Source organism: Acinonyx jubatus, chromosome A2 (genome assembly GCF_027475565.1).
Source record: "Acinonyx jubatus isolate Ajub_Pintada_27869175 chromosome A2, VMU_Ajub_asm_v1.0, whole genome shotgun sequence".
NCBI classification, from domain to species: Eukaryota; Metazoa; Chordata; class Mammalia; order Carnivora; family Felidae; genus Acinonyx; species Acinonyx jubatus.
Window position 1 is genome coordinate 151,206,613 of NC_069383.1, and position 23,125 is coordinate 151,229,737.

At 42.0% G+C, this 23,125-nt stretch overlaps 2 protein-coding genes across 7 annotated transcripts in view; one reads left to right on the top strand and one right to left on the bottom strand.

Moving 5' to 3' along the window:
* KIF15 (kinesin family member 15) overlaps positions 1–16,242 on the bottom strand; it is a 77,390-nt gene extending 61,148 nt beyond the window's left edge. For all 5 annotated transcript variants that reach the window (XR_008297178.1, XR_003413732.2, XM_027038500.2 and 2 more), the window contains exons 1-4: positions 16,128–16,242; positions 7,829–7,871; positions 6,903–7,086; positions 4,541–4,617 (exon numbers count right to left, since the gene is read on the bottom strand). Coding sequence is in view for 3 of the 5 variants with exons in the window: in XM_027038500.2 (XP_026894301.1) it covers positions 4,541–4,617; positions 6,903–7,086; positions 7,829–7,871; positions 16,128–16,146 (323 nt within the window). In the remaining 2 variants the exon portion in view is untranslated. The remainder of the gene's footprint in view (positions 1–4,540; positions 4,618–6,902; positions 7,087–7,828; positions 7,872–16,127) is intronic.
* An 87-nt stretch (positions 16,243–16,329) lies between these two features.
* On the top strand, positions 16,330–22,213 carry KIAA1143 (KIAA1143 ortholog). Of its 2 annotated transcripts, none has more exons than XM_027038503.2 (3): positions 16,330–16,515; positions 20,916–21,060; positions 21,695–21,955. In XM_027038503.2, the coding sequence occupies exons 1-3, from the start codon at positions 16,408–16,410 to the stop codon at positions 21,820–21,822; spliced, it is 381 nt and encodes a 126-aa protein (XP_026894304.1). In that variant the 5' UTR covers positions 16,330–16,407; the 3' UTR covers positions 21,823–21,955. The 2 variants fall into 2 exon arrangements, with proteins under 2 accessions (XP_026894304.1, XP_014921035.1); XM_015065549.3 differs by having other exon boundaries at positions 16,333–16,515; positions 21,739–22,213.
* Positions 22,214–23,125: the final 912 nt, after the last annotated feature.

A 23,125-nucleotide genomic window follows, 5' to 3' on the forward strand; every position in this document is an offset into this window, starting at 1 on the left:
AGAGTTTTTGTTTAATTTTTTTTTTTTTTTAAGGGAGCTAGAATGCAGGAGCTGGGGACAGGGGCAGAGGGGGAGAGGGAGAGGGAGAGGGAGAGGGAGAGGGAGAGGGAGAGGAGAGGGAGAGAGGGGGGGAGAGAGAGAGAGGGGGGAGAGAGAGAGAGGGAGAGAGGGGGGGGAGAGAGAGGGCGGAGAGAGAGAGAGGGGAGGGGAGAGAGAGAGGGGGGAGAGAGAGAGAGAGAGAGAGAGAGAGAGAGAGAGAATCTCAAGCAGGCTCCATGCTCAGCAAGGTGCCCAACACAGGGCTCAAACCCATGACCCTGGGATCATGAGCTGAGCCAAAGTCAAGAGTCAGACACTTAACAGACTGAGCCACCTAGGCGCCCCTCATTTACTTTTTATTTACAAAACTGAAATACTGCTCTGTGATCTGTTTTGTCCTTTAATTTTATCTCAGATATTTTTCTATGTAGTAAATAGAGATCTACTTCATTATTTTTAATACCTACATTGTATTCCATGAATGTATCATTTATTTAACCAGAACCAACTGGAATTTTGTTTTCAACTTTTTCTGTTCTAACAATTTAGCAATTCCTTTCCTAAATTATGCCTTTAAAGATACTTAAATGTCTTCATTTAAAAACAAAGCAATTTCAAAAACCCTTATGGTACAGGCCTGATTTTTGTGCGTAGTGTCACGTCTCCTCCGTTACCCCAAGAAACAAGAGTAACAAAAACTAAAACTAAAAACGTTTATGTTAAAGATAGATGTCAATCAGGACGTCAAATGTCTTTAGTTTGGATTCACAGCCCAAATATTAAAGAAAAAATCTGAATCGGCTTTTTGGTTAAATGTCCCCAAAAGATTAAAAAAAAGAAATTAAAAAAAAGAAAAAACAGGGGACACCTGGGTGGCTCAGTCAGTTAAGCATCCAACTTTCACTCATTTCTCTCCAAGTGTTTCTCATTTCTACCTTCTTCTACCAAAAGAAATTTTGGTTAAATTATTAATGAATATGCCACAAATTAAACATAATTAGTAGAACTGTAAGGTATTTAAAGATAACAGTTCTAAAGATAACACAGTCTCTGGCAATTGTGGCTCTATTTCCAATTCATTTTTTAACTTTACCACTCAAAATACTCTGTGGGGAAAAAAAAATATTCTCTTAAGACAAATGAGAAAATAGGCCTCTGCCTTACTGCTCAAGAGAAAACACTCAGCTCTCCTGAACACAGCTGAAAAGTAAGCATGAAAAGCAAAGGCAAACTTTCAAGTTAGTATATATGTGCATATGAGCCTAAAGTTCATACTTCTTAATGTGTTTTTTATTTTCTTGTGTTTTGACACAATTATAAACCAAGGGCACATGCACAAAAAGCATTAGCTGCCCAAATATATTTAAAAAAAATTTTTAATGTTTATTTATTTTTGAGAAAGAGTGTGGGTAGGGCAGGGGCAGGGGCAGGAGCAGACAGAAAGGGAGACGCAGAATCTGAAGCAGGCTCCAGGCTCTCAGCTGTCAGCACAGAGCCCGACATGGGGCTCAAACCCACAAACCGCGAGACCATGACCTGAGCTGAAGTTGGACGCTCAACTGTATCAAATGTATCAAATGTATCAAATAATTCACTACATTCTATTAAAAAGCTCTAGTTCTAAATACAATTTGAAAGTCTACTGCTAAAAAAAATAATAATACACTACAAATATATGCCCATTAATCTATATATCCTATAAATCTGAAATGATACTAAAATTCACTTTGTACAAATGCCAAGGTGACAGTGCCTTCTGGACTCCATCTTACATTCCACATTAAATCTATAGCAATATTTTAAGGCTGCCAAAATTTAGAAAGTTGAGGATCATGACTCACTTTAAATATACATATAGAAAACAATTTGGCAAGTTTCTCATAAGGTTAATCATAGACTTGCCATATGACCCAGCAGTTGCATGCCTAGGTATTTACTCAAATGATTTGAAAACTTATGTTCACACAAAAACCAACATTCAAACGTTTGTAGCAATATATTCATAATCACTAAAAACTGGAAGCAACTAAGACATCCTTTCACAGGGAAATGGATAAACAAATGATGATAAATCCATACAGTTAAAAAAAAAACTACTGAGAAATAAAAAAAAGTTATTTATGCCTGCAACAACACAGGCAAATCCTATAGGCATTTTTAATAAAAGAAGGAAGCCAGATCCAAAAGGCTACATATTGTGTGGTTCCATTCATATGACACTCTGGAAAAGGCAGAACTATAGGAACAGAAAATGTATTCGTGTACCCTGGATGTCAGGGGTTGAGGGAAGGGGGAGTGGCTGACTACAAGGGGGACAAACAGGGGAAACTTTTAAGGTGAAGAAATGGTCCTTTTCAAAAAAAATGGGGGGGGGGGCACCTGGGTGGCTCAGTCAGTTGGGCATCCGACTTCAGCTCAGGTCATGATCTTGCAGTCCATGGGTTCAATCCCCACATCAAGCTCTGTGATGACAGCTCAGAGCCTGGAGCCTGCTTCTGATTCTGTATCTCCCTCTCTCTCCCTCTCTCTCTCTGTCCCTTCGCCACTCATGCTTTGTTACTCTCTGTCTCTCAAAAATGAATAAATGTTTAAAAAGAATTTTTTTTAATTTTTTTAATGTTTATTTTTGAGAGAGAGACAGACAGACAGAGAGTGAGCAGGGGAGGGGCAGAGAGAGAGGGAGACACAGAATCTGAAGCAGGCTGCAGGCTCTGAGCTGTCAGTACAGAGCCTGACACGAGGCTTGAACCCATGAACTATGAGATCACCACGAGATGATGACATGAGCTGAAGTCAGACGCTTAACCGACTGAGCCACCCAGACATCCCAGAAACAGTCATTTTCAGTGCCGGGGTAGTAAATACATGGCTCTCTACATTTATCAAAACACGATACAGCTGTATATCACAAAGGGTGAACTTTAAAGCATGCAAACTAAAAAACAAGCAAAACACATCAACTAGGATGTCAGCGGTCCCAGAATGGAATGCACATAACTACATCACAAGTGTGTGACATTACACCAAAGTCAGTGGGCAGCAAAGGAGCTGACCTAAGTAACTTTAGAAAAGGTTTTGACTGGAAATTATTAAGGCTTTAAAAAAAAAAAAAAAAGAGGGGTGCCTGAGTGGCTCAGTCGGTTAAGCATCCGACTCGTGGTTTTGGCTCAGATCATGATCTCGTAGTTCGTGAGTTCGAGCCCCACGTCAGGCTCCGCACTGACAGCACGGAGCCTGCCTGGGATTCTCTCTCTCCCTCTCTCTCTGCCCCTCCTCTGCTCTGTCTCTCAAAATAAATAAACTTAAAAAAAAAATTTTTTTTTAAAAAGAAAATGAACTGTACATAAACATTGTACTGTGTAAATTTGTTTCTCACAGGGATACAGAATAACAATTCTGAAAGTACTTTACATGTATACTGGGGCTGAACGAATCAGTAAAGGGATGATAGAAAGTGGCAGCCAGGTTTCTCAATGCCAGCAAGGGAAGTTACAGATAAACAAAGAAGGAAGGTTAGAATGAACCCATATGGATTCTAACCTCCTGGATTAGAGTCAGAGACATAAGCATGAACTCATGTTTAACTTAATATATATATATGCAAACGGATAGATACAGATACAATTACAGGTATGTCCACATACACGACTAAGTATGTATACATATATTACCTAGCTGTCTACTGAGAAGGCCTAGAAGCAATGACACTCCAGTAGCAACAAACACACCTAGTGCCCACATCCTGGTTTCTGAATACCATTCTCCAATAAAAGGAACCAGGGCTCCTTGTCGAAATGGCTGATTCTAGCCCTAGGACAGGGAAAATACAGATGAGCCAGGAACAGCTTGTATTGTCATAAAGGAAGTGCTCAAGCAAAAGGACACAGAAACCAGCCTCAAACAGCTCCCAATGGCCAATCTAGGACAACATGAGCAACAAGATAAAAATAAGGTATTGGATTATAACCCAAAGTATAATTTAAAAAATGGGGGAGAAGAGACAAATCTTCCTCAGAAAAGAATTTCAAATAATATAAATACTCTTTTCTCCACAAGGTAGCGTTTAATCCCCACCACCCTCATTATCCAGGTGAGTCCAGTCTAATTACATGAATTAGAGAACCTGTCCCAGCTGTAGTCAGAGGGACATGCAATTAAGGAAGCAGAGTTGGAAGGTTGCATGTTGCTGGCTTTGAAAATAAAGGGGCCTGGAGCCAAGTAATATGAGTGGCCTCTAAAAGCTGGAAGAGGCAAGGAAATGAATGGAATTCTCCCTAGAGCCTCCAGAAAGGAACACAGCCCTGGACACTTACTTATTTTAGCTTATTTATTTTAGTGAGACAGCAAGACTCATGTCAGACTTGGACTTACAGGACTGAAAGACAATACATTTGTGTTGTTTCAAGCCACTAAGTTTGTAGTAATTCACGGTGTGGCCATAAGAAATGAACAGAAGCGCTCACTACTGCACCCTTGTGTAAGGACAGAGTCGGCAACTTACTATGCAAAGATGGTGCCATTATACCCGCTCATGCAAGACTCCACAATGCCCTTGGCCACAGTCGAGAACACGGATTCCTACAAATGTAAGCACCAAATATGTTAACATTTCATAAAAATGAACCACATTCCTAAATTACATTCTAAAACATAACAATAAAAACAGTGTGCTTAGACTTTACAACACTTGTGATAAAATAAAAATTGTATCCAGTATTGAAAAAAAGCTAAAACATCTAAGATGATAAAACATTAAACATAATTACGTCTACTAACCCCCTATACAACGCTAGATTTAAAACATCTAGAATCCATACAGAATTTTGTCGGCACGTTACGTACAAATATTATATGGGTATTAGCATCTGATACATGGCCCTGTGTGTTCTTCAGTGCTTTTCCCACAAGTTTGTACTAAATAATCAATACCTGATTTTTTGCTTTCATTTTTACACACATAAGTAGATGCAATCTTATCAACAGTGCAAGAATTCTTAAACCTGCACTAATACAGTAGCCATGAGCCACATGTAACTACTGAGCACCTGAAACATGGCTACTCCAACTTGAGACTTATTATAAGTATAAAATATACACCAGGTTTAGAAGACTGAGCATGAATAAAAAGAATGGAAAATACCTCATTAATAATTTGCTTTATATTGAGAACATGTTGAAAAGATATTTTGGATATACTGGGTTAAATAAAATATAGGATTAAAATTAAGTCTGGGGCACCTGGGCGGCTCAGCCAGTTAAGCATCCAACTCCTAATTTCAGCTCAGGTCATGATCCCACAGTTGTGAGATCGAGCCCTGCATCAGGCTCCATGCTGGGCACAGAGCCTGCTTAAGATTCTCTCTCTCCTCCAGTCCCTCCAAAAGGAAGGAAGGAAGGAAGGAGGGAGGGAGGAAGGGAGAGAGGGAGGAAGGAAGGAAGGAAGGAAGGAAGGAAGGAAGAGTGAGTCTGCCTGTTTTTTTACTTTTTTTCAACATGACTACTAGAAAATTTAAAATTATATAGGTGAATAACTTTGTATTTCCATTGACCAGCCATGTCCTAGATGAAAAAAAATCCAAGGATCCAAATGTCTCACTAAAAACATCCATGTGTATAAAGGAATAATCAAGATCTGTGATGTCTAATACACTAGTCACTAGCCATATGTGGCTATTAAATTCAAATTAATTAAAATTAAATAAAACTTAAAAGTCAAGTCCTTAGACGCACTAGCCACATTTCAAGTGCTCAACAGCCACATGCACTAGCATATCTGAGAAAATAAATTTTTAAATTTTTTTTATTTTTTTAAGTTTATTTATTTATTTTGAGAGAGAGAGAGAAGGAGAGAGAGAGAATCCCAAGCAGGTTCTGCACTGTCAGCATGGGGCCCCATGAAGGGCTCGAACTCACCAACTGTGAGATCATGACCTGAACCCAAATCAAGAGCTAGATGCCTAATCCACTGAGCCACCAGGCGCCCCCTAAATTTTAAATTTTATTCAATCTTAATACATTCAAACTTAAATAGCCACATATGGCTAGGGGCTACTGTAATGGACAGTGCAGATATAGAACATTTCCCTCATTACGGAAAGTTCTAATGGATGGTGCTGACTAGATCTTAACTAAACTGTCCTGAATTAGAAAACCAGTTACTGACATCATAGTAATCTTAAACCTGTTACTCTCTGCTATGGACTGAACGTGTCTTCCCCAAAGTTCCCCAAAGTTCCTGGGTTGAAACCCTCATTCCCCATGGTATTTGGACTTGGGGCTTTGGGGAGGTAATCAGACCATGAGGGTGGAGCACTAGTGAGGCGAGTAGTACCCTTCTAAGAAGAGACACAAGAGAATTGCTTTTTCTCTCTCTCCACAGTGAAAAGGCAGCTGTCTAAAAGCCAGCAAGCAGGTCCTTACCAGACACTAGATCTCCTGGCCTGGATCTTAGAATTCCCATCCCCAGAACAGTGAGAAATAAATGTTTGCTGTTTAAGCCCCCCTGTTTTTGAGATTTCTGTTACAGCGGCCACAACTGAGATACTCTCCCTAAACTAGGAAGCTGAACCATACTTATTATCAATCACCCAACTGGCTCTGAAAAATACACCTCCACTAACCCCCATCACTGGATGGTGAGAGAAAAGTAAAGCAGGCTGATTATTCTGGTACAAAGTTTGATGAAGGAAAAAAAACCTAATAAAATTAAATTTAAAATATTTTAAAATCGATTACATCTAAAATATCTAATGTTTGAGCTTCCTTATCTGAGATCTATCAAACTAAAGAGACCAGAAATGAAATCCTCACAAATCATAGAATCTTATCCAAAAGGAAAGTGAAGTTTCCAAAATTATCATTACCTGAGTGGTGTGCATGTCTGCAACGTGATCAAATGTGAAGGTCTTGGGCTCAGGGTTGGAGTGCAGCCGGAGAGTGGTAGAGGAGAGCACAGACAAACATAAGTTTTGCTCTCCATCAGCTGATCCAGAACCTTCTGTAGGTGGACGAATTCGCACAAAAACTTTGATGGCATCACCTTCATTACTAAAGACAAGAAATGTACCAGCCTAAGTTTACTGGAGAAAACTAAAAAAGGATCTGAGTCCCATACTGCCTGTAATGTTTCCATACTGAGATTCCCCAACAAAGCCCCCAACCTATTCACTTACATTCACCTCTTCTAGAAGTGTCGCACGTGACTCACACCCTTTACTGATTTGCTTCACGATACTCATCATCACAAGCTTTTACGTGAAATCAACTCAAAGGAAGTTGATTCCACGGAGCTCTAAGCATTGCTTGTCTCTGATTTCCCTCTTAACAGCCATAATAAAATAGTCACCCCAAGGGAGAATTATGTTACTGATTCCATCTTTTAGCCTGGAAGGTAAGAGGATGGGGGGAGAGTTGGGGAAGAAGTGTGATGTTTCCAGCTTTCCAGGTAGCTAAGAACTGAGCTTTATGCTGAAACAAGTATCCCTTACTTTGTTAAATGTTCTAAGAATACTACATCCGCATGGGTGGGGTACCCGAGTGACTGATTGTTGATTTCGGCTCAGGTTATGATCTCACAGTTCGTGGGATGGAGCCCCACATCAGGCTCCTCACTGACAGCACAGAGCCTGCTTGGGATTCTCTCTCTCTCCCTCTCCCTCTCTCTCTCTCTTTCTCCCCTCCCCTTCTCACATGCTCCCCCCCCCACCTTCTCTCAAAAATAAAATAAACTTAAAAAAAATATATTACATCCCTAATTCTTTTGGTCTCAGTGACAAGATTTTTTTCTTACCTTGGTTGGTTAGACTGACAGTTTGTCACATTGCGTAACTCAGCTAGAAAAACAAACAAGAAGTTATTACAGGCATTTAAAATTGCAATATAGGGGCACCTGGGTGGCTCAGTTGTTTGGGTGATGGACTCTCGATTTTGGCTCAGGTCATGATCCCAGGGTCGTAGGATCGAGCCCTGCATGGGGCTTGGCACTGAGCATGGACCCTGGTTGGAATTCTCTCTCTCTGTTCACATTCCCTGCCCCCACTCACGTTCTCTCTCCCAAAATAAATAAATAGACTTTAAAAAATTGCAATGTAAAATCCCATCCTTTTAAAAAAATATTTATTTTGAGGGGGGTGCACATGAGTGGGGGAGGTGCAAAGAAAGAGGGAGAGAGAATCCCAAGCAGGCTCTGTGCTGTCAGCACAGGGCTCGAACTTACGAACCCCGAAATCATGACCTGAGCTGAAATCAAGAATTGGCCACTTAAAGGGCACGTGGGTAGCTCAGTTGGTTAAGCGTCCAACTTCGGCTCAGGTCATGATCTCTCGGTCTGTGCGTTTGAGCCCCTTATCGGGCTCTGCGCTGACAGCTCAGAGACTAGAGCTGCTTCAGATTCTGTGTCTCCCTCTCTCTCTTCCCCTCCCCCACTCACACTGTCTCTCTTTCTTTCTCTCTCAAAAATAAACATTAAAAATTAAAAAAAAAAAAAAAAAGAACTGGCTGCTTAACCAACTGAGCCACCCAGGTGCCCCTAAAAATCCAATTCTTATCTACCCTACTCTTCTATTGCTAACACTCCTCAGTCTCCTTGGCTCCTTGACCTTTTGACAGTGAGGCATTCTAGGGCTTAGGTCTCAATCTTCCTTCTCTTCAATCTTCCTTCTCTTCTTTCCACATCCACTCCATTGGTGAGGACATCCAGGCTCATGGTTCTAAATGCTAAGTATGTGTCGATGAGTCCCAAATGTAAACCTTCTCCCTGGACCACTCTTTTGAGCAACAGACTCTCACATCCAACTGCCAACCTGACATCTCCAGCTGGAGGACCAATTGGCAATGTCTCAAATTTAAAATGTCCAAAACTGAATTTCTGATCATCCCCACCCCTACCCCAAACATGCTTCTCCACCTTGATTAATGACAACTCCATCTTTCAGTTGCTCAGGCCGAAAACCCTGGAGTTATCCCTCACCCCTTTCTTTCTCACGCTTCATATCCAACCTGTTAGCCAATCTTTGGCTCTACCTTCAAAATTCATCAAGAATCCTACAACTTCTGGTTAAATCCACTGCTATGACCACCATGAAATCAAGCCAGCAACATCACCTATTTGAGCTATTACAACAGTGTCTCTGTTTGTCTTTCTCTCACTCTCTCATTCTCCCAATTGCCACCTATTTTCAACCTAGCAGGGAGAATTATTCTGCTAAAAAAGAAGCCAGAGATCAACTTCCAGCATGACTGCAAGAGGAACTATACTGACCCACTGTCCAGTGAAACTGGTAAGATAAAAAAATAAAAGCCACTTAAAGCCTCTAGAAACAGCCATAAAGGCAAACAGCAAATGAAAAAACATCTAGTCAACATCACTGGAAATTTCACAAGAGAAGTGAGCATCTATTGAACCAAGATGGCTCCCTCCCTCCCAGCTCAACAAGTTGGGAGTCTCCACTCCAGACTTTGCAGCTAAGAACACAGGGATCCTCCTCCCCCCACTCAGTTCCTACTTGGAGGGCTTTCTTCCCAGGAGCAGGTTACCAATTTCTCATCCAGCCTCCAGCCAGCTGCTAAGGCTAAATCCTAGGTAAGTATGACTGAGAGGTGGGGGTTCCCTTCTTCCACCCAGCCTCCACTTGTGGAACGAGGCTCTACCTTGGACATAGTGTGCTGAGAACACTGGGGCCCTGACGACCCTTATTCTGGCTGGTGAGACAGTGTTTCTCCACTAGGAGAGGCAAGTCAAGAGGACCCCAGGCTGCTGGGTGGGCCCGCACACACGCGCGCGCGCACACACACACACACACACACACACACACACACCCTCCCATTCCCAACAAACACTCAGCAACTAGACCAGAGGTGTCACTCTGAAAGAACACTGTTGTTGTTCTCACCCCCAGCTCCAGAGCCTAGGATGAGACATTTTGCCTCAGAGGAGAGACAGACCACAAAGAGATAGTTCCAAAGAAGCTGACTTCATTTCCAACAAAGCAAGGAGAAGTTCAAGCCCAATGGCACACTCAAGAACAGTGAAGGTTGTGGGGAGAAGCAATTAGGAGGAGATTCAATATTCAAACAAAACTTGCAGGCCTATTAATTTGCAGGTGAGAACTGGGACCTAAGACAGCTGGAAGCGGCTTTACCGGGATGAGAACAAATACCAAACACAGACCTCAGAAACTTTTCCTTCAAAAGGGCAAGAATCTAATTGGACTGATTTATAAGGCAATATTCCAGGCATTGTTGGAAAACAACAGGGCAATCAGCTGGTATTCCTGAAGTTTAAGAGCTACATGTGGTCAGGGAAAGAGAGAGAGATCCCCACCAAAACCACCAAAAGTCATCAGGGTGACTGTGGGCGTACCCAAAGCTGGACTTCTCTGAGGAGCAACATCAAAAGCTTAACGTTGGGAGGGAAACAAATGTCACTAAAGCAATCCAGCCAGTTATTAAACAAACAGGCAAATAACCACCCCCAGAGGGCGTGTATCCAAAGTTGCTATAAATTTATTATCTAAGATGTTAAGTATCCAAAAAAAAAAAAAAAAAAAAAATGACAAGGCATTCAAAGAAACAGGAAAGGATGACCCATAAACTATGAAAAACAAAAAAGAAAAAAAAAGCTGGCAAGAGAAATTGCCTATGACAGCATCTACATGTTGGGAGACCTCAAAGTCACCATTATAAACATGTTCACATTACTGAAGAAAATCATAATTAAAGGGTTAAAGGAATGATGACAATGCCCCATCAAATAGAGAATAGCAATAGAAATTATTCTGAAAAACTGAAACTCTGAAGTCCAAAAAGTACAATAACTGAAATAAAAACTCACTAGAGTTTTCTCTAGTGAGAAAATATAAGAAGAAGAAGAAAATATAAGAAGAAAAAATAAGCAAACTCAAAGACAGATCAACAGAGATTATACAAGCCAAAGAACAAACAGATGAAGGAAAGTGAAGCAAGCCTCAGAAAAATGTGGGACACCATTCAGCACACCAACATGGAGTACCAGAAGGAGAGAAAAGCTAAATAGCGGGGAAAATTTTTCAAAGTATTTTAAAGCCCAAGACTTCTCAAACTCATTGAAAAAACAACATATACCTCCAGGAGGTTCAATGAATTCCAAACAGGATAAACACAGTGATCCACAAACAGACACATTATCGTAAAAATGGTGAAGGCCAAAGAGAAGAAGAAAATCTTGAAAGCAGCAAGAGAAAAACAACTTGTTACTTACAAGCGAACCCAGTTACATTACCAGCTGACGTCTCAACATAACCGATGGAGGCCAGAAGGCATCTCAGAGAGAATTCGCTGCTAGCAGACCCATCTTTCAAGAGATGGTAAAGGCGGGGAGCCTGGGTGGCTCAGTTGGTTAAGTGTCCCACTCCTGGTTTCAGTTCACGTCATGATCTCACGGTTCTTGGGTCACAGTTCTAAATGCTAAGTGTATGTTGACGAGTCCCAAATTTAAACCTTCTCCCTGGACCACTCTCTTGAGCACCAGATTCTCACATCTAACTGCCTACCTGACATATCCACGTCAATATCAAAAAAAGGGGGGGTGAGAGGGAACAGAACTACATAGGAGTAAGGTTTATATCATTGGAATTAAGCTAGTATAAACCCAAAGCTAATTCTGATAAAATTTGCATGTTAGGAGCACCTGGGGGGCGCAGTCAGTTAAACATCCAACTCTTGATCCTCACTCAGTACTTGATCTCACGGTGGTGAGTTCAAGGCCTGCATTGGGCTCCACATTGGGCATGAAGCCTACCTTAAATTAATTAGAATGTTAGGATATGCATTTAAACTTTTAAAAAGCTTAAAAAAAAAAAAGCAGTAAAGGAAGAACAGAGGAACATAAAAGATGTGAGATGCGTAGAAAACAAGAAGTAAAATGGCAGATGTAAATCCAACTGTATCAATAACATGCCAATGGATTAAATAGCCCAGTTAAAAGGCAGAGACTGTCAGACTAATGAAAACATGCTCCAACTATATACTATCTACAGCAAACACACTTTAGATTCAAAGATAAAAATACACTGAAAGTAAAAGAATTAAAAACGGTATCTCACCTAAACCAAAATTGGACAAAACAACAACAAATGTTGAGAAAAAGACAAATGAGATAAAGAGGGACATTTTATAGGGGCAGCAGGGTGGCTCAGTTGGTTAAGCATCTGACTTTTCAGCTCAGGCCATGATCTCGCGGTTCGTGAGTTCCAGCCCCGCGTGGGGCTCTGTGCTGACATCTCAGAGCCTGCAGCCTGCTTCAGATTCTGTCTCCCTCTCTCTCTGCCCCTCCCTGCTCGCACTCTGTCTCTCTCTCAAAAACAAGACATTAAAAAAAAAAATTTTAAAGAGGGACATTTTATAATGATACAAAGGTCAATCCCTCAGGATAATACAAATACAAACATATATTCACCTAATATCAGATCACCAAAATACACAAAGTGAAAACTGACAGAAGAGTAGGGAGAAATAGAGAATTCAACAATAACAGCTGGAGATTTCAATACGCCACTCTGAATAATGAAGAAAAGAGTAGATGTTACTTAGGGCTGGGGGTAGGGGGATAAGGAGGTGGGAAGGGTGAGGACTGAAGGTATGAGATTTCTTTGAGGTGACCAAAATGTCCTAATGGACGATGCTGATAGTTCCACATCATCTGTGAATATACTAAAAACCGTTTTACACTTTATATGTGCGGATTGTATTGTATCTGACTTACAACTCAAACTGTTAAAAAAAAAAAAGTCAGACATCAGTACTAAATGCAATGAAGGATCTGGTTCTAGAGAAAAACTATGAAAGTAGATTATTGGACAATGGATAAAAGTAAGATATGGACTGTGGATTAGACAAGAGTGCTATATCAATGTAAACTTTCTTGATAACTGCAATGTGATTAGTCAACAGAATATACCTGTTTTTAGAAATCACTCACTGATAAGTATACATATTTGCTCACTGGTAAAGGTATATCATGTCCCCATTTTACTCTCAAATGGCTCATAAAAAATATGTATACACACACACACACACACACACACACACACAATTGGGAGGGTAAGAGAGGAGGGAGAAAGAATGATAAAGCAGATGTGGCAAAATGGAAAGTGGTCACTATGGGTAAAGAATATTATGCAAGATTTCTTTGTACTACTCTCACAATTTTTCCATAAATTGTAGCAAAATTAAAAGTTATTTTTTATTATTTTTTCTTTTTTTTTAAAGCTGCTATTCTTATGGATGTCTTTTTTTTTTTTTTAATGTTTATTTATTTTGAGAGAGAGACAGGATGAGTTGGGGAAGAGGAGAGAGAAAGGGAAACACAGAATACGAAGCACACTCCAGGTTCTGAGCTGTCGGCACAGAGCCTGACGGGGGGCTCGAACCCACAAACCATGAGATCATGACCTAAGCCGAAGTCAAACACCTAACTGACAGAGCCACCCAAGCGCCTCTAAAAGTTATTTTTTAGGGGCGCCTGGGTGTCTCCATCGGTTGAGCATCCCACGGGCTCAGGTCATGATCTCACATTTTGTGGGCTTGAGCCCCGTGTCGGGCTTTGTGTTGACAGCTCAGAGCCTGGAAGTTGCTTCAGATTCTGTGTCTCCCTCTCTCTCTGCCCCTCCTCCACTCTCTCTCTCTCTCCCTCAAAAATAAATACAACATTAAAAAAAAGTAAAAACAGGGGCGCCTGGGGGCTCAGTCGGTTAAGCGTCCGACTTCGGCTCAGGTCATGATCTCACAGTCCGTGAGTTCGAGCCCCGCGTCGGGCTCTGTGCTGACAGCTCAGAGCCTGGAGCCTGTTTCGGATTCTGTGTCTCCCTCTCTCTCTGACCCTCCCCCGTTCATGCTCTGTCTCTCTCTGTCTCAAAAATAAATAAACGTTAAGAAAAAAAATTAAAAACAAAAAAAGTAAAAACAAAAATACAAAACTCTGCAGTGGTTGTCCATCTCAGTCGGAGTAGGCAAAGTTCTTAAAACAGCCTACAGGACCGGACATGATCTAGGGCCCCTGCCTCCCCCGTCACCACCTCCACAACTCATTTCCTATTACACTCCTTGCTCCAGTACAACCAAACTAGATTTCTTGTTATTTCTAGAACATGCCACCCTTTGGGACCTTTACACGCATTGTACCTTCTGCCTGTAACATTTTGGGGGGGATTTACTCAAGTATTGTCTTCTCAAGTATTGACTTTGGGGATTTACTCAAGTATTTACTCAAGTATGGGTCAAGTATTCCATGACCTTGAATTATGGGAAATACAGCTTATCTCCATACACACCCACCCAATTATCTATCACTCTAACTCCCCTTCTTGGGCCTGTTTTCCCTCAAGAGACTTACAGTCATCAAAATATATATTAGTTTACTCTCTTTCTCTTCCAAATGAACTGTAAAGCATTATCTAGAGCATTGCCTGACACACTGTGAACACTCAATAAGCTTTGAATAAATAAATACTAGGACATTAGTTAAAAAAAAAAAAAAACCTTAATTTCTATTCTTCCTATTCTGCTTATTTCTATTCTTAATTTCATAGCACAGAAGCTCAAAGTAAATATTCACACAGAACAACTGTTCTGGAAACTACCCTTTGCAGCTATATCCCCTCAAGCAGATGAAGATCTGTGAAGTGGGAAATGCACCAGATTGCCCAGTTCCCCACCTGCCCTTCCTTCGCAGCTTCTCCAAGAGTTGGCAGCAAAGAAATAGTCCCTGTGTAGCTTTGGCAAAAGGAAAAGTGGTGGAGAGCACTGCCTGAGTTCCCCAAGTCCTGCTCCAGATCTCTGGACTGCTGGGAATGCAAGCAGCACTTGGGATGTCCTCAACCTTGACGTTGTTAAGAGACTTCAAGGAACAGAAGCGTTTCCCATGGAAATCACCATTTTCACACAAGAGAGCTGTGAATACCCTTGTTCCCATCACTTACAGATAGGTCAGAGTCCTTTCATAGACAGTGACACACAGATGTCACTTTCCATTATGTAAACAGATGCTCTAACTTTATCACAGATTATCAACTCTCTCGTGTGAGTCCAGATTTACAGAATACCATGGTTGTGCAGAACGCACACTGAACATTTCACTCCACAAATGAACCAATGTGCGCGCTGACATTCCCTGAATACTGAAAATGACAAGAGAAACATTTCAGATGGAAAAAGAGAGCACACTGTGATGACCTAAAAAGTTAACGAAAACAAATCCATCAGAAAACAATTACAACTGACAGCTGCAAGCGTTAATGTTGTTGGAAGTCTCACCAACGACCAGAAATTCAGTTTCTTCAATCTTCTAAATCGGCCTCTCCTCATTACCATTGATACCACTCACCAAGATCCATCGAATTAGCTCAAAATCTAATCCTTAAAGGATTAGGCAATGTAAGACATGGGGCACGTACACGAGAACGCCAAAGGACGAAGAAATTAGTGAAAACTGGAGGGTTTATCAAAATCGGCAGTGCTCCTCTCCAAAGGAAAAAGGAAGAAACGGAACGGGTCCCCTTGAGAAGAATATAGGAATTTGTGATAATAGAAAGACATCCTGTGCTTATCTGAAATTGTACAGCAGGCCCTCCAGAAGGCAAAGACGTGCTTGGAGCATGAAAAGTTCTCCCATTCAGGACAGTCAGTAACGTGGAAACACGCAGAAGGTGGTGAGAGCCTGGGCCGACCTCAGGCAAGGATACTTAGAGACAGCCCCGGTCGGGACACGGGAATAGGACAGCGACGAAACGACAGAACCGAGAACGGGAAGGAAGAACCAGCAGGTCGCTGGACGTCAAGCTCCTGGAGGGCTCTCCGGTTCCCTGCTCAGCCCAAGCGCCTAGAACTGTGCCTGGCTTGTGGCGTGGGCCCAATACACAGAGACAAGGGAAGATAGCTGTTCGAGCCGCGTTTTGACTGAGGGTCCGAGAGAGGTCCCAAACGCCCCGCGACGCTAGGTCCGCTTCTGCCCTTCACGCCCAGCCAGGAACCCTGCGGGCGGCTGGGGCTTGCCGTCCTGCACAGTTGCACTTGGGGGCGGAGACAGGGTCACGAAGCCGGAGCTCCTTACTTACTTTTGCAGCCGGGCGCCATGGCGCCCTCACGCCTCGATCCCAAGACCAATGCAGCGGATACCCCCACCTCCAGCCGCGCAGCGCGCCGGGATTCCGAACGCTCAAGATGGCCGCAAATTTGAATTTGGCGCTCCGGTCGGACGTTGACGCCAGCAAGGGGGCTGCCATGTTGCCCGGCCTCCGGTCAGGGGGCGGGGACTGCGTGACGTCACGAGCAGGCGCCCTAACCAATGTACACTCTGAAGCGGGCCCAGGGAACCTGTCTTTTCCCGGGACAGCCATGAGCAAGCGGAACCAGGTTTCGTACGTGCGGCCAGCCGAGCCGGCGTTCCTGGCCCGCTTCAAAGAGAGGGTCGGCTACAAAGAAGGGCCCACCGTGGAGACCAAGGTGAGCCCAGGGCAGTTGCGTTACCGGAGAAACGCTGCCCTCCCGCTACTTCCGGCTTCTGCCTGGACTTGAAGGCCTGTCTGGCAGTGACGGGTCCCTCCCCTCACCTGCGCCCAGCCCCTAATCTGGGTGGGCTTCAGTCCCCAGGCTGGTCCTCTTCAAACTACTACAGCCTCTTATACCCAGGAAGATACTTGTCGTTTTTCGTAGTGCTGTTGTATTCTTGAAAATGACTGGACCCAGGTAAAGCGCCTCGTCCTTGGTAGATGGTTAAGAAAGATCACTTTTCTCTCTCTTACTTGCTTATCCCAAAACCTGTAGTTAGCAGGATGGGTGGTAGCGTAGTCTCGTTTTCCAGATAAAGTTACTGAAGGCCGCTCGATCAAATGACCTGATGTCCTAGACCTGGAGTCTGGATCTTTGGAAGAATGCCCTGGATCTATTGTTATGCTTTATTGTTTAACAACCACACCTCCCTCCTCCTCCTCCCCACCAAAAGTATGTTTAAGAATATTTTGGATCTAAGTAGAAGAGGAGCTTTAGGTAAGAGCAGCCCCTCTATAGTTTTAAGGATAGGGATCAGTGGGAGTCAACTTCTGAGCCCTCCCAGGCTTCAGCCCTAACTGGTTCACGCTATCTCTTTCAGTAGGAAGAGACTATTATGCTTAGGGGATGTGTGGAGAAATAAAGAATTTACTTAGCATTCTGTGTCTAGCACTTTCGCTAATACCCGCCCCTAGAGTCACTTAGAGTTTAGTAAAGGAAACAAGATTGACTTGTGTGAAATTACTCAATCCAATGAGAATATGCTAAGTCCAGCCATTGTGAAAGAAAATGAAAGAACAAAGAGATGTATCTCCAAAATACCATATTCTTTTAAAACCTTCTTCGCTGCTTCGTCTCTGCCTTCACAGGTCACCACCTCTGTGAACCTCTTCCAAGCTCCTACAAATACTTTTCCTCTGTTCACTTTGTCCATACCTGTGATATTCATCTTTTTGCATTGCAACTACTTGCTTTCCTGTGATTGTCACCACTAAATCAAACTCTCTGAGTTAGTATCTTAATCTTTCTGTATTTTCCTAGCACCTGGCACAGTGCCATTCATGAATAGACCAAATAGTAGGTGACCAGTTCTATTGACTGTGCTTATCATCAGGCAAGGCTTCAAGAGGAAGGGATACTTAGATTGAATCTTGAGCATGGGTAGGTCAGCAGGTAGAGATGGAAGGAAGGGGGGATAAAGGTGTAAAGACGGTGAGTGAGCGGGGCATCTGGCTGTCTCAGTCAGTGGAGCATGCGACTCTTGATCTCAGGGTTGTAGGTTCGAGCCCCGTGTTGGGTGTAGAGATTACTTAAAAGTAAATCTTTAAAAAAAAAAAAAAAAAAGATGGTAAAGCATGGACTGTGTGATTGAGGAACCGGTTGGAGAGAAAGCCATATGGACTATTCATTTGGCAACAAGGAGCCATTTTGGGTTAGCGAGAATTTGATCAGGGAGTGACGGATCCCCAGGACCAAAAACGGTGATGATGACACAAAGGATGAGAGTTCAGAAAAGAGATATGGATTCATCAATGAGGAGACTATGAAACCTAATTTTATAGTTTGTTTGAAGTCCTTGTGATGATCATGTGTGTGTGGTTAACACCCTGAAGATTCTAGCTGGGAATGCTGTTTTAGGAGAACCTGGGGTGCGGGTGGTACTTTCCAACTCATATCAGTGACTTAAACTTATGCAAGAGACTTTTCCACAGACAAATACCCCTATGTTTCTGTGTTTGAGAAACCAACTGCACTCTTAATCAGGTTGGCAATATAATCATCAAACTAGTCATCTAGTCAATCTAGTAATCTAGTAATTCTAGTAATCTAGTTAACAAAAAGAAGAGTTTCATGGGAAATCATTATATAGTCAAGTTAAATTACCTTATTCACCTTCTTGAGAGTTAATTCAGGAGTGGCTTTGAACAACCACTGTTTCTTTAACCATTTCTCTATTTTCCAGCCAGTCATGTAAACAAAAAGAGAAGAGTCAGAATTAATGATTCTCAATCTAATAAACACCAGGAATTTTTTTAAAGATTTTATTTCTGAGTAACCTCTGCACCCATTGTGGGACTTGAACTCACAACCTCAAGATTAAGAGTCACATACTCCACCTGTTGAAGCAGCCAGGCACCCCAGGATTTATTTTATTTCACTGTCCCATTTCCTTGGTTAAAAATACTTACTGGGGCTCCTGGGTGGCTCAGTTGGTTAAGCATCTGACTTGGGCTCAGGTCATGATCTCACAGTTCATGAGTTTGAGCCCCACATCGGGCTCTGTGCTCAGAGCGTGGAGTCTGCTTCAGATTCTAGGTCTCCCTCTCTCTCTGCCCCTCCCCTGCTCGTGCTCCGTCTCTCTCTCTCTCTCAAAAATAAATAAACATTAAAAAACTTTAGTACTAATTACCCACTCGTTTGTGATCATTTATTGGAAACTTTCAGAAAAAAAAATAATGCAAAACTAATGAATAATCAGTGAACCAACATGGATATTATTAAAGAGAATGCACTTGTGAAGTGATCGAGCAGATTTGGGATGTAGACAAAATGAGCGAATTTGCCTGTAACTTGCCGGCCAGGGCTTTCAGGTTCATCATTTTTCATCCTATTAGTCATTCATGAATAGATCAACAAATACTTCTTGAGCCCCTGCTGTTTGCCAGGCTCTGAGCCTCTAGAGGCTTGGTGCCTCTAGTACCTCAAAGGAACTCACCTGGCAGAACCAGATAGAAAAATATTGGCAACTCAGTATGGTACATGCACCCTATGAGCTATGCACAGTGTGAGAAGGAAGACAAGGTGAGATCAGGAAAGTACTTCTAAAGAATCTAAGTCTAGAAGGCAGCTTGAGCAGGTATGCATCAGGGGCAGTGGGGCTTTCTAGGCACTAGGAACTGGTTCAGAGATAGGGGAGGCAAAGGAATTAATACGGACATGTGTCTGAAATCCTCCAACCCGGCTGGAGTCCAGAGGCCATGAGTGTGGTGTAGGAGAAAGCTGTGTTTCTAGGCCAGATGCCGTAGGGCTTCGTTGCCTTGTCTAGGAGACAAGGAAGGCTCTGTGAGAGGTGCAGTAACAAGTTATTTGAATAATGTGTGGTGCATGTACATACCTTTCAACCCAGCAACTCTACTTCCAGGAATTTATCTTACACAGGAGTTCACAAAATTGAACGAAAATAAGTGCCTAGTAGAAAAAGTAAATAAAAGTGTGTGCATAGTGGAAAAACTAGAAACAACCCAAATTTTTATGTACAGGGTACTGGTCAAATAAACCATGAGATGACCATATATGTAATTACATACTAGGCAGTGGTTTTTAAAATACAGAATTTCAGATTAACACATAATTCCAAGGTACTATACAAAGATTATTTTTGAGTAAAAAAGTTGGGGTGCAGGGTGCCTGAGCGGCTCAGTTGGTTAAGCATCCAACTCTTGGTTTCAGTTCAGGTTATGATCTCACGGTTCGTGAGTTCAAGCCCCGAGTCAGGCTCTGCACTGACAGTACAGAGCCGGCTTGGGATTCTCTCTCTCCCTCTCTGCCCCCTACCCCACATGTGCGCGTGCGTGAGCCCTCTCTCCTTCTCTCCCTCTCTCTCTCTCTCAAATAAACTTAAAAAAAAAAGAAGTTGGAGGAGTGGGGCTTTTATGGTAGCTGACATTTTTTGAAAACGAATCAACTGACCCAAGGTTACCACTTGTAATGTGTATAGTGAGTACATGTTTTCTGTTGGTATTCTCTGTACTTTTATGTTTGGGAAATTTCATAAAGAAAAGAAATCAAGTCCCATAGTATGTACAGTCTTCTTTTTGCATACAGAATGTTTTCCATACTTCCATATTTTTATACACTTAGGAAATGGCTGTAGGATTCCCACCTGACTGAAGCTGTCAGACGGGAGGAGAGATAATCAGAGGTGGAAGAACACCTTTTACTTGCTGCCTTCTGTACTTCAGCGTTGATTATTTTTTGTCTAACTTTGAGAAGAGATGGAAGTGAAAACAGTTGGTGAAGAGCAGACAGAATTGATGTGGTTCAGCACTGCCCTGAGTCGGCCGGGTGGGCAGTACTTGAAGCAGAGGCCCCCTGACACTGGGAACCGTGAGCTGGGGTCCTGCTGAGATGGAAATTAATCCCTGTGGGCAGGCACTTTAGGGTAACTGGCAGGTGGATCTCTTCCCTTGTGTGGCAGGGTTAGGCTCTTAAGAGTTACTTGGAAATTCACTGCCAAATACATTTTGTCAATAAAGTTACCCTTCTCCCTTAGTAATTACGGTGTCTCACGGAGACCATGGTTGTATTTGGTTCAAGGTCAGACGTCTACATGTGGTGTTTGTGTTTTCCCCTAGAGAATCCAGCTTCAGCTCCCAGATGAAGATGGTGATCACAGTGACAAAGAAGATGAACAGCCCCAAGTGGTGATTTTAAAAAAGGGAGACTTGTCAGCTGAAGAAGTCATGAAAATTAAAGCAGAAATAAAGGCTGCCAAAGCAGGTATGTCTAGAAGTAATCTGATTTTTTTTCTAACAATTTAAGGAGCCTGAAATACGAAACTATCTTATGTAATAGTATGGTATGTTTGAAGGAGACGGTCCTAGGTTCAAACTTCAGCTGTAACACTCACCAGATGTGTGATCATGAACAAGTTATTTCACCTCTCAGCCTCAGTTCCCTCATCAGTAAAATGGAGACAATAATGGTACCTACTTTATTGGGTTGTTACAAGGATAAAGTGCAAATTTAAATAAAAACATCCTGTTTAAAAAAAAAAGTGGTTAGGTTTACAAATTAGTCAACAGAGGTGTATTTATTTAATCAGTGCCTGAACTGCGGTATGCTACATGGTATGTTTTTCATTATTCCTAAATATTAATTACATTGCTTTAAGGAAAAATGCTAGAGTTCAAAACAATCACTTTTCAAAACACTTCAAAATACAGCCAGATTATAACTAATTGGGGACTGGCAATGTTATGGAATACTTCACAGGAAGTGAGTTTTTATTAAGTGACTGCCCATCTTGTGGGTATGTAGCTAGAAGCAGTGGAGAAAACCAGATCGAATGGACTCAGGACATCTTTAAATACCATCTGAGATTTTTCTTGCCATTTGACTCTCCAAAATAAAGGCAAAATGAGAGAAGAAAGTTCTTTAACTTTGTCTTTGCTGCAGATGAAGAACCGGCTATGGCTGATGGAAGAATCATGTATCGAAAACCAGTCAAGCGTTCCTCAGATGAAAAATATTCAGGTCTAACAGCAAGCTCAAAAAAGAAAAAGGCAAATGAAGGTCAAATAAATAAGCAGGACTCCGTTAAAAAGAACTCACAAAAGCAAATCAAGAACAGTTCCCTCCTTTCTTTTGACAATGAAGATGAAACTGAATAAGTGTAAATATTTTGGACTTGGTCTTCCTTTAGAGTATATGGGGTATTTTTTAAAATGGCATCTTTTTTCCTATTTAAAGATAATACAAGTTCATTACAGAAAATTTAGAAAATTCGGAAAAAATGTATGATAAAAACTTTGTTTATCAATACCCCTTTGACATGATGCAAACTCTGTAGATATTACCAACTATTAACATTTGGGAACTTCCATGTGTGGGGCATGTATGTATGTATGTAAATTATATTTTTTAAACAAAATTGGGATTATGTTGTGCATATTAATCTGTCCTGCTTGTTACATGTCGTTATGAGTGTTTTTCCCGATCAGTAAAATTCAAAAACTTAACATAATTGCTATTGAGAATTTTGTCATTTAATGATTTTGTCATTAAACGACAAAATCTTCAGTATCTTCATGAGCAGAAGGCCACTTCGGATGAGGAAGATGATAATGTGGCTAGTTAAGAATACTTCCCCAGCTCCTGCTAAAGGTAGCCGTATAACAGCCCCGGCAATTTTAGAGATAGAAGTGGGTCTTGTACAGTTGAGGACCTAATACAAGTGATCTTGATACAAGTGAGGATCTAATATATAACATGGTAACCATAGTTGATAACAGTATAAAAGCAGGGAGAGGCTCTTGGGTGGCTCATTCAGTTAAGTGTCCAACTTTGGCTCAGGTCATGATCTCACGGCTCATGAGTTTGAGCCCCGCCTCAGGCTCTTGGCTGTCAGCACAGAGCCTGCTTTGGATCCTCTGTCCCCGTCTCTCTCTGCTCCTCCCCAGCTCATGCTCTCTCTCACTCTCTCTCTCTCTCTCAAAAATAAACATTAAAGGGGCGCCTGGGGGGCTCAGTCGGTTAAGCTTCTGACTTCGGCACAGGTCACAATCTCACAGTTTGTGAGTTCGAGCCCTGCATCAGGCTCTGTGCTGACAGCTCGGAGCCTGGAGCCTGCCTCGGATTCTGTGTCTCCTTCTCTCTCTGCCCCTCCCCCACTTGTGCTCTGTCTCTGTCTCTCAAAAATAAATAAAGGTAAAAAAAAAAGTGTTAAAAAAGATAAAAAATAAACATTAAAAGAAGAGAGAGATGGAGCACCTGAGTGGCTCAGTCAGTTAAGCGTTTGACTTCGGCTAAGGTCATGAACTTGCAGTTCATGAGTTCGGATCCC

Coding starts and splice junctions, on each gene's coding strand:
- KIAA1143 (XM_015065549.3), top strand. CDS start 16,408: ATGAGCAAGCGGAACCAGGTTTCGTACGTGCGGCCAGCCGAGCCGGCG. Junction 16,516..20,915: donor GGCCCACCGTGGAGACCAAG/GTGAGCCCAGGG, acceptor GTTTTCCCCTAG/AGAATCCAGCTTCAGCTCCC. Junction 21,061..21,738: donor AATAAAGGCTGCCAAAGCAG/GTATGTCTAGAA, acceptor TCTTTGCTGCAG/ATGAAGAACCGGCTATGGCT.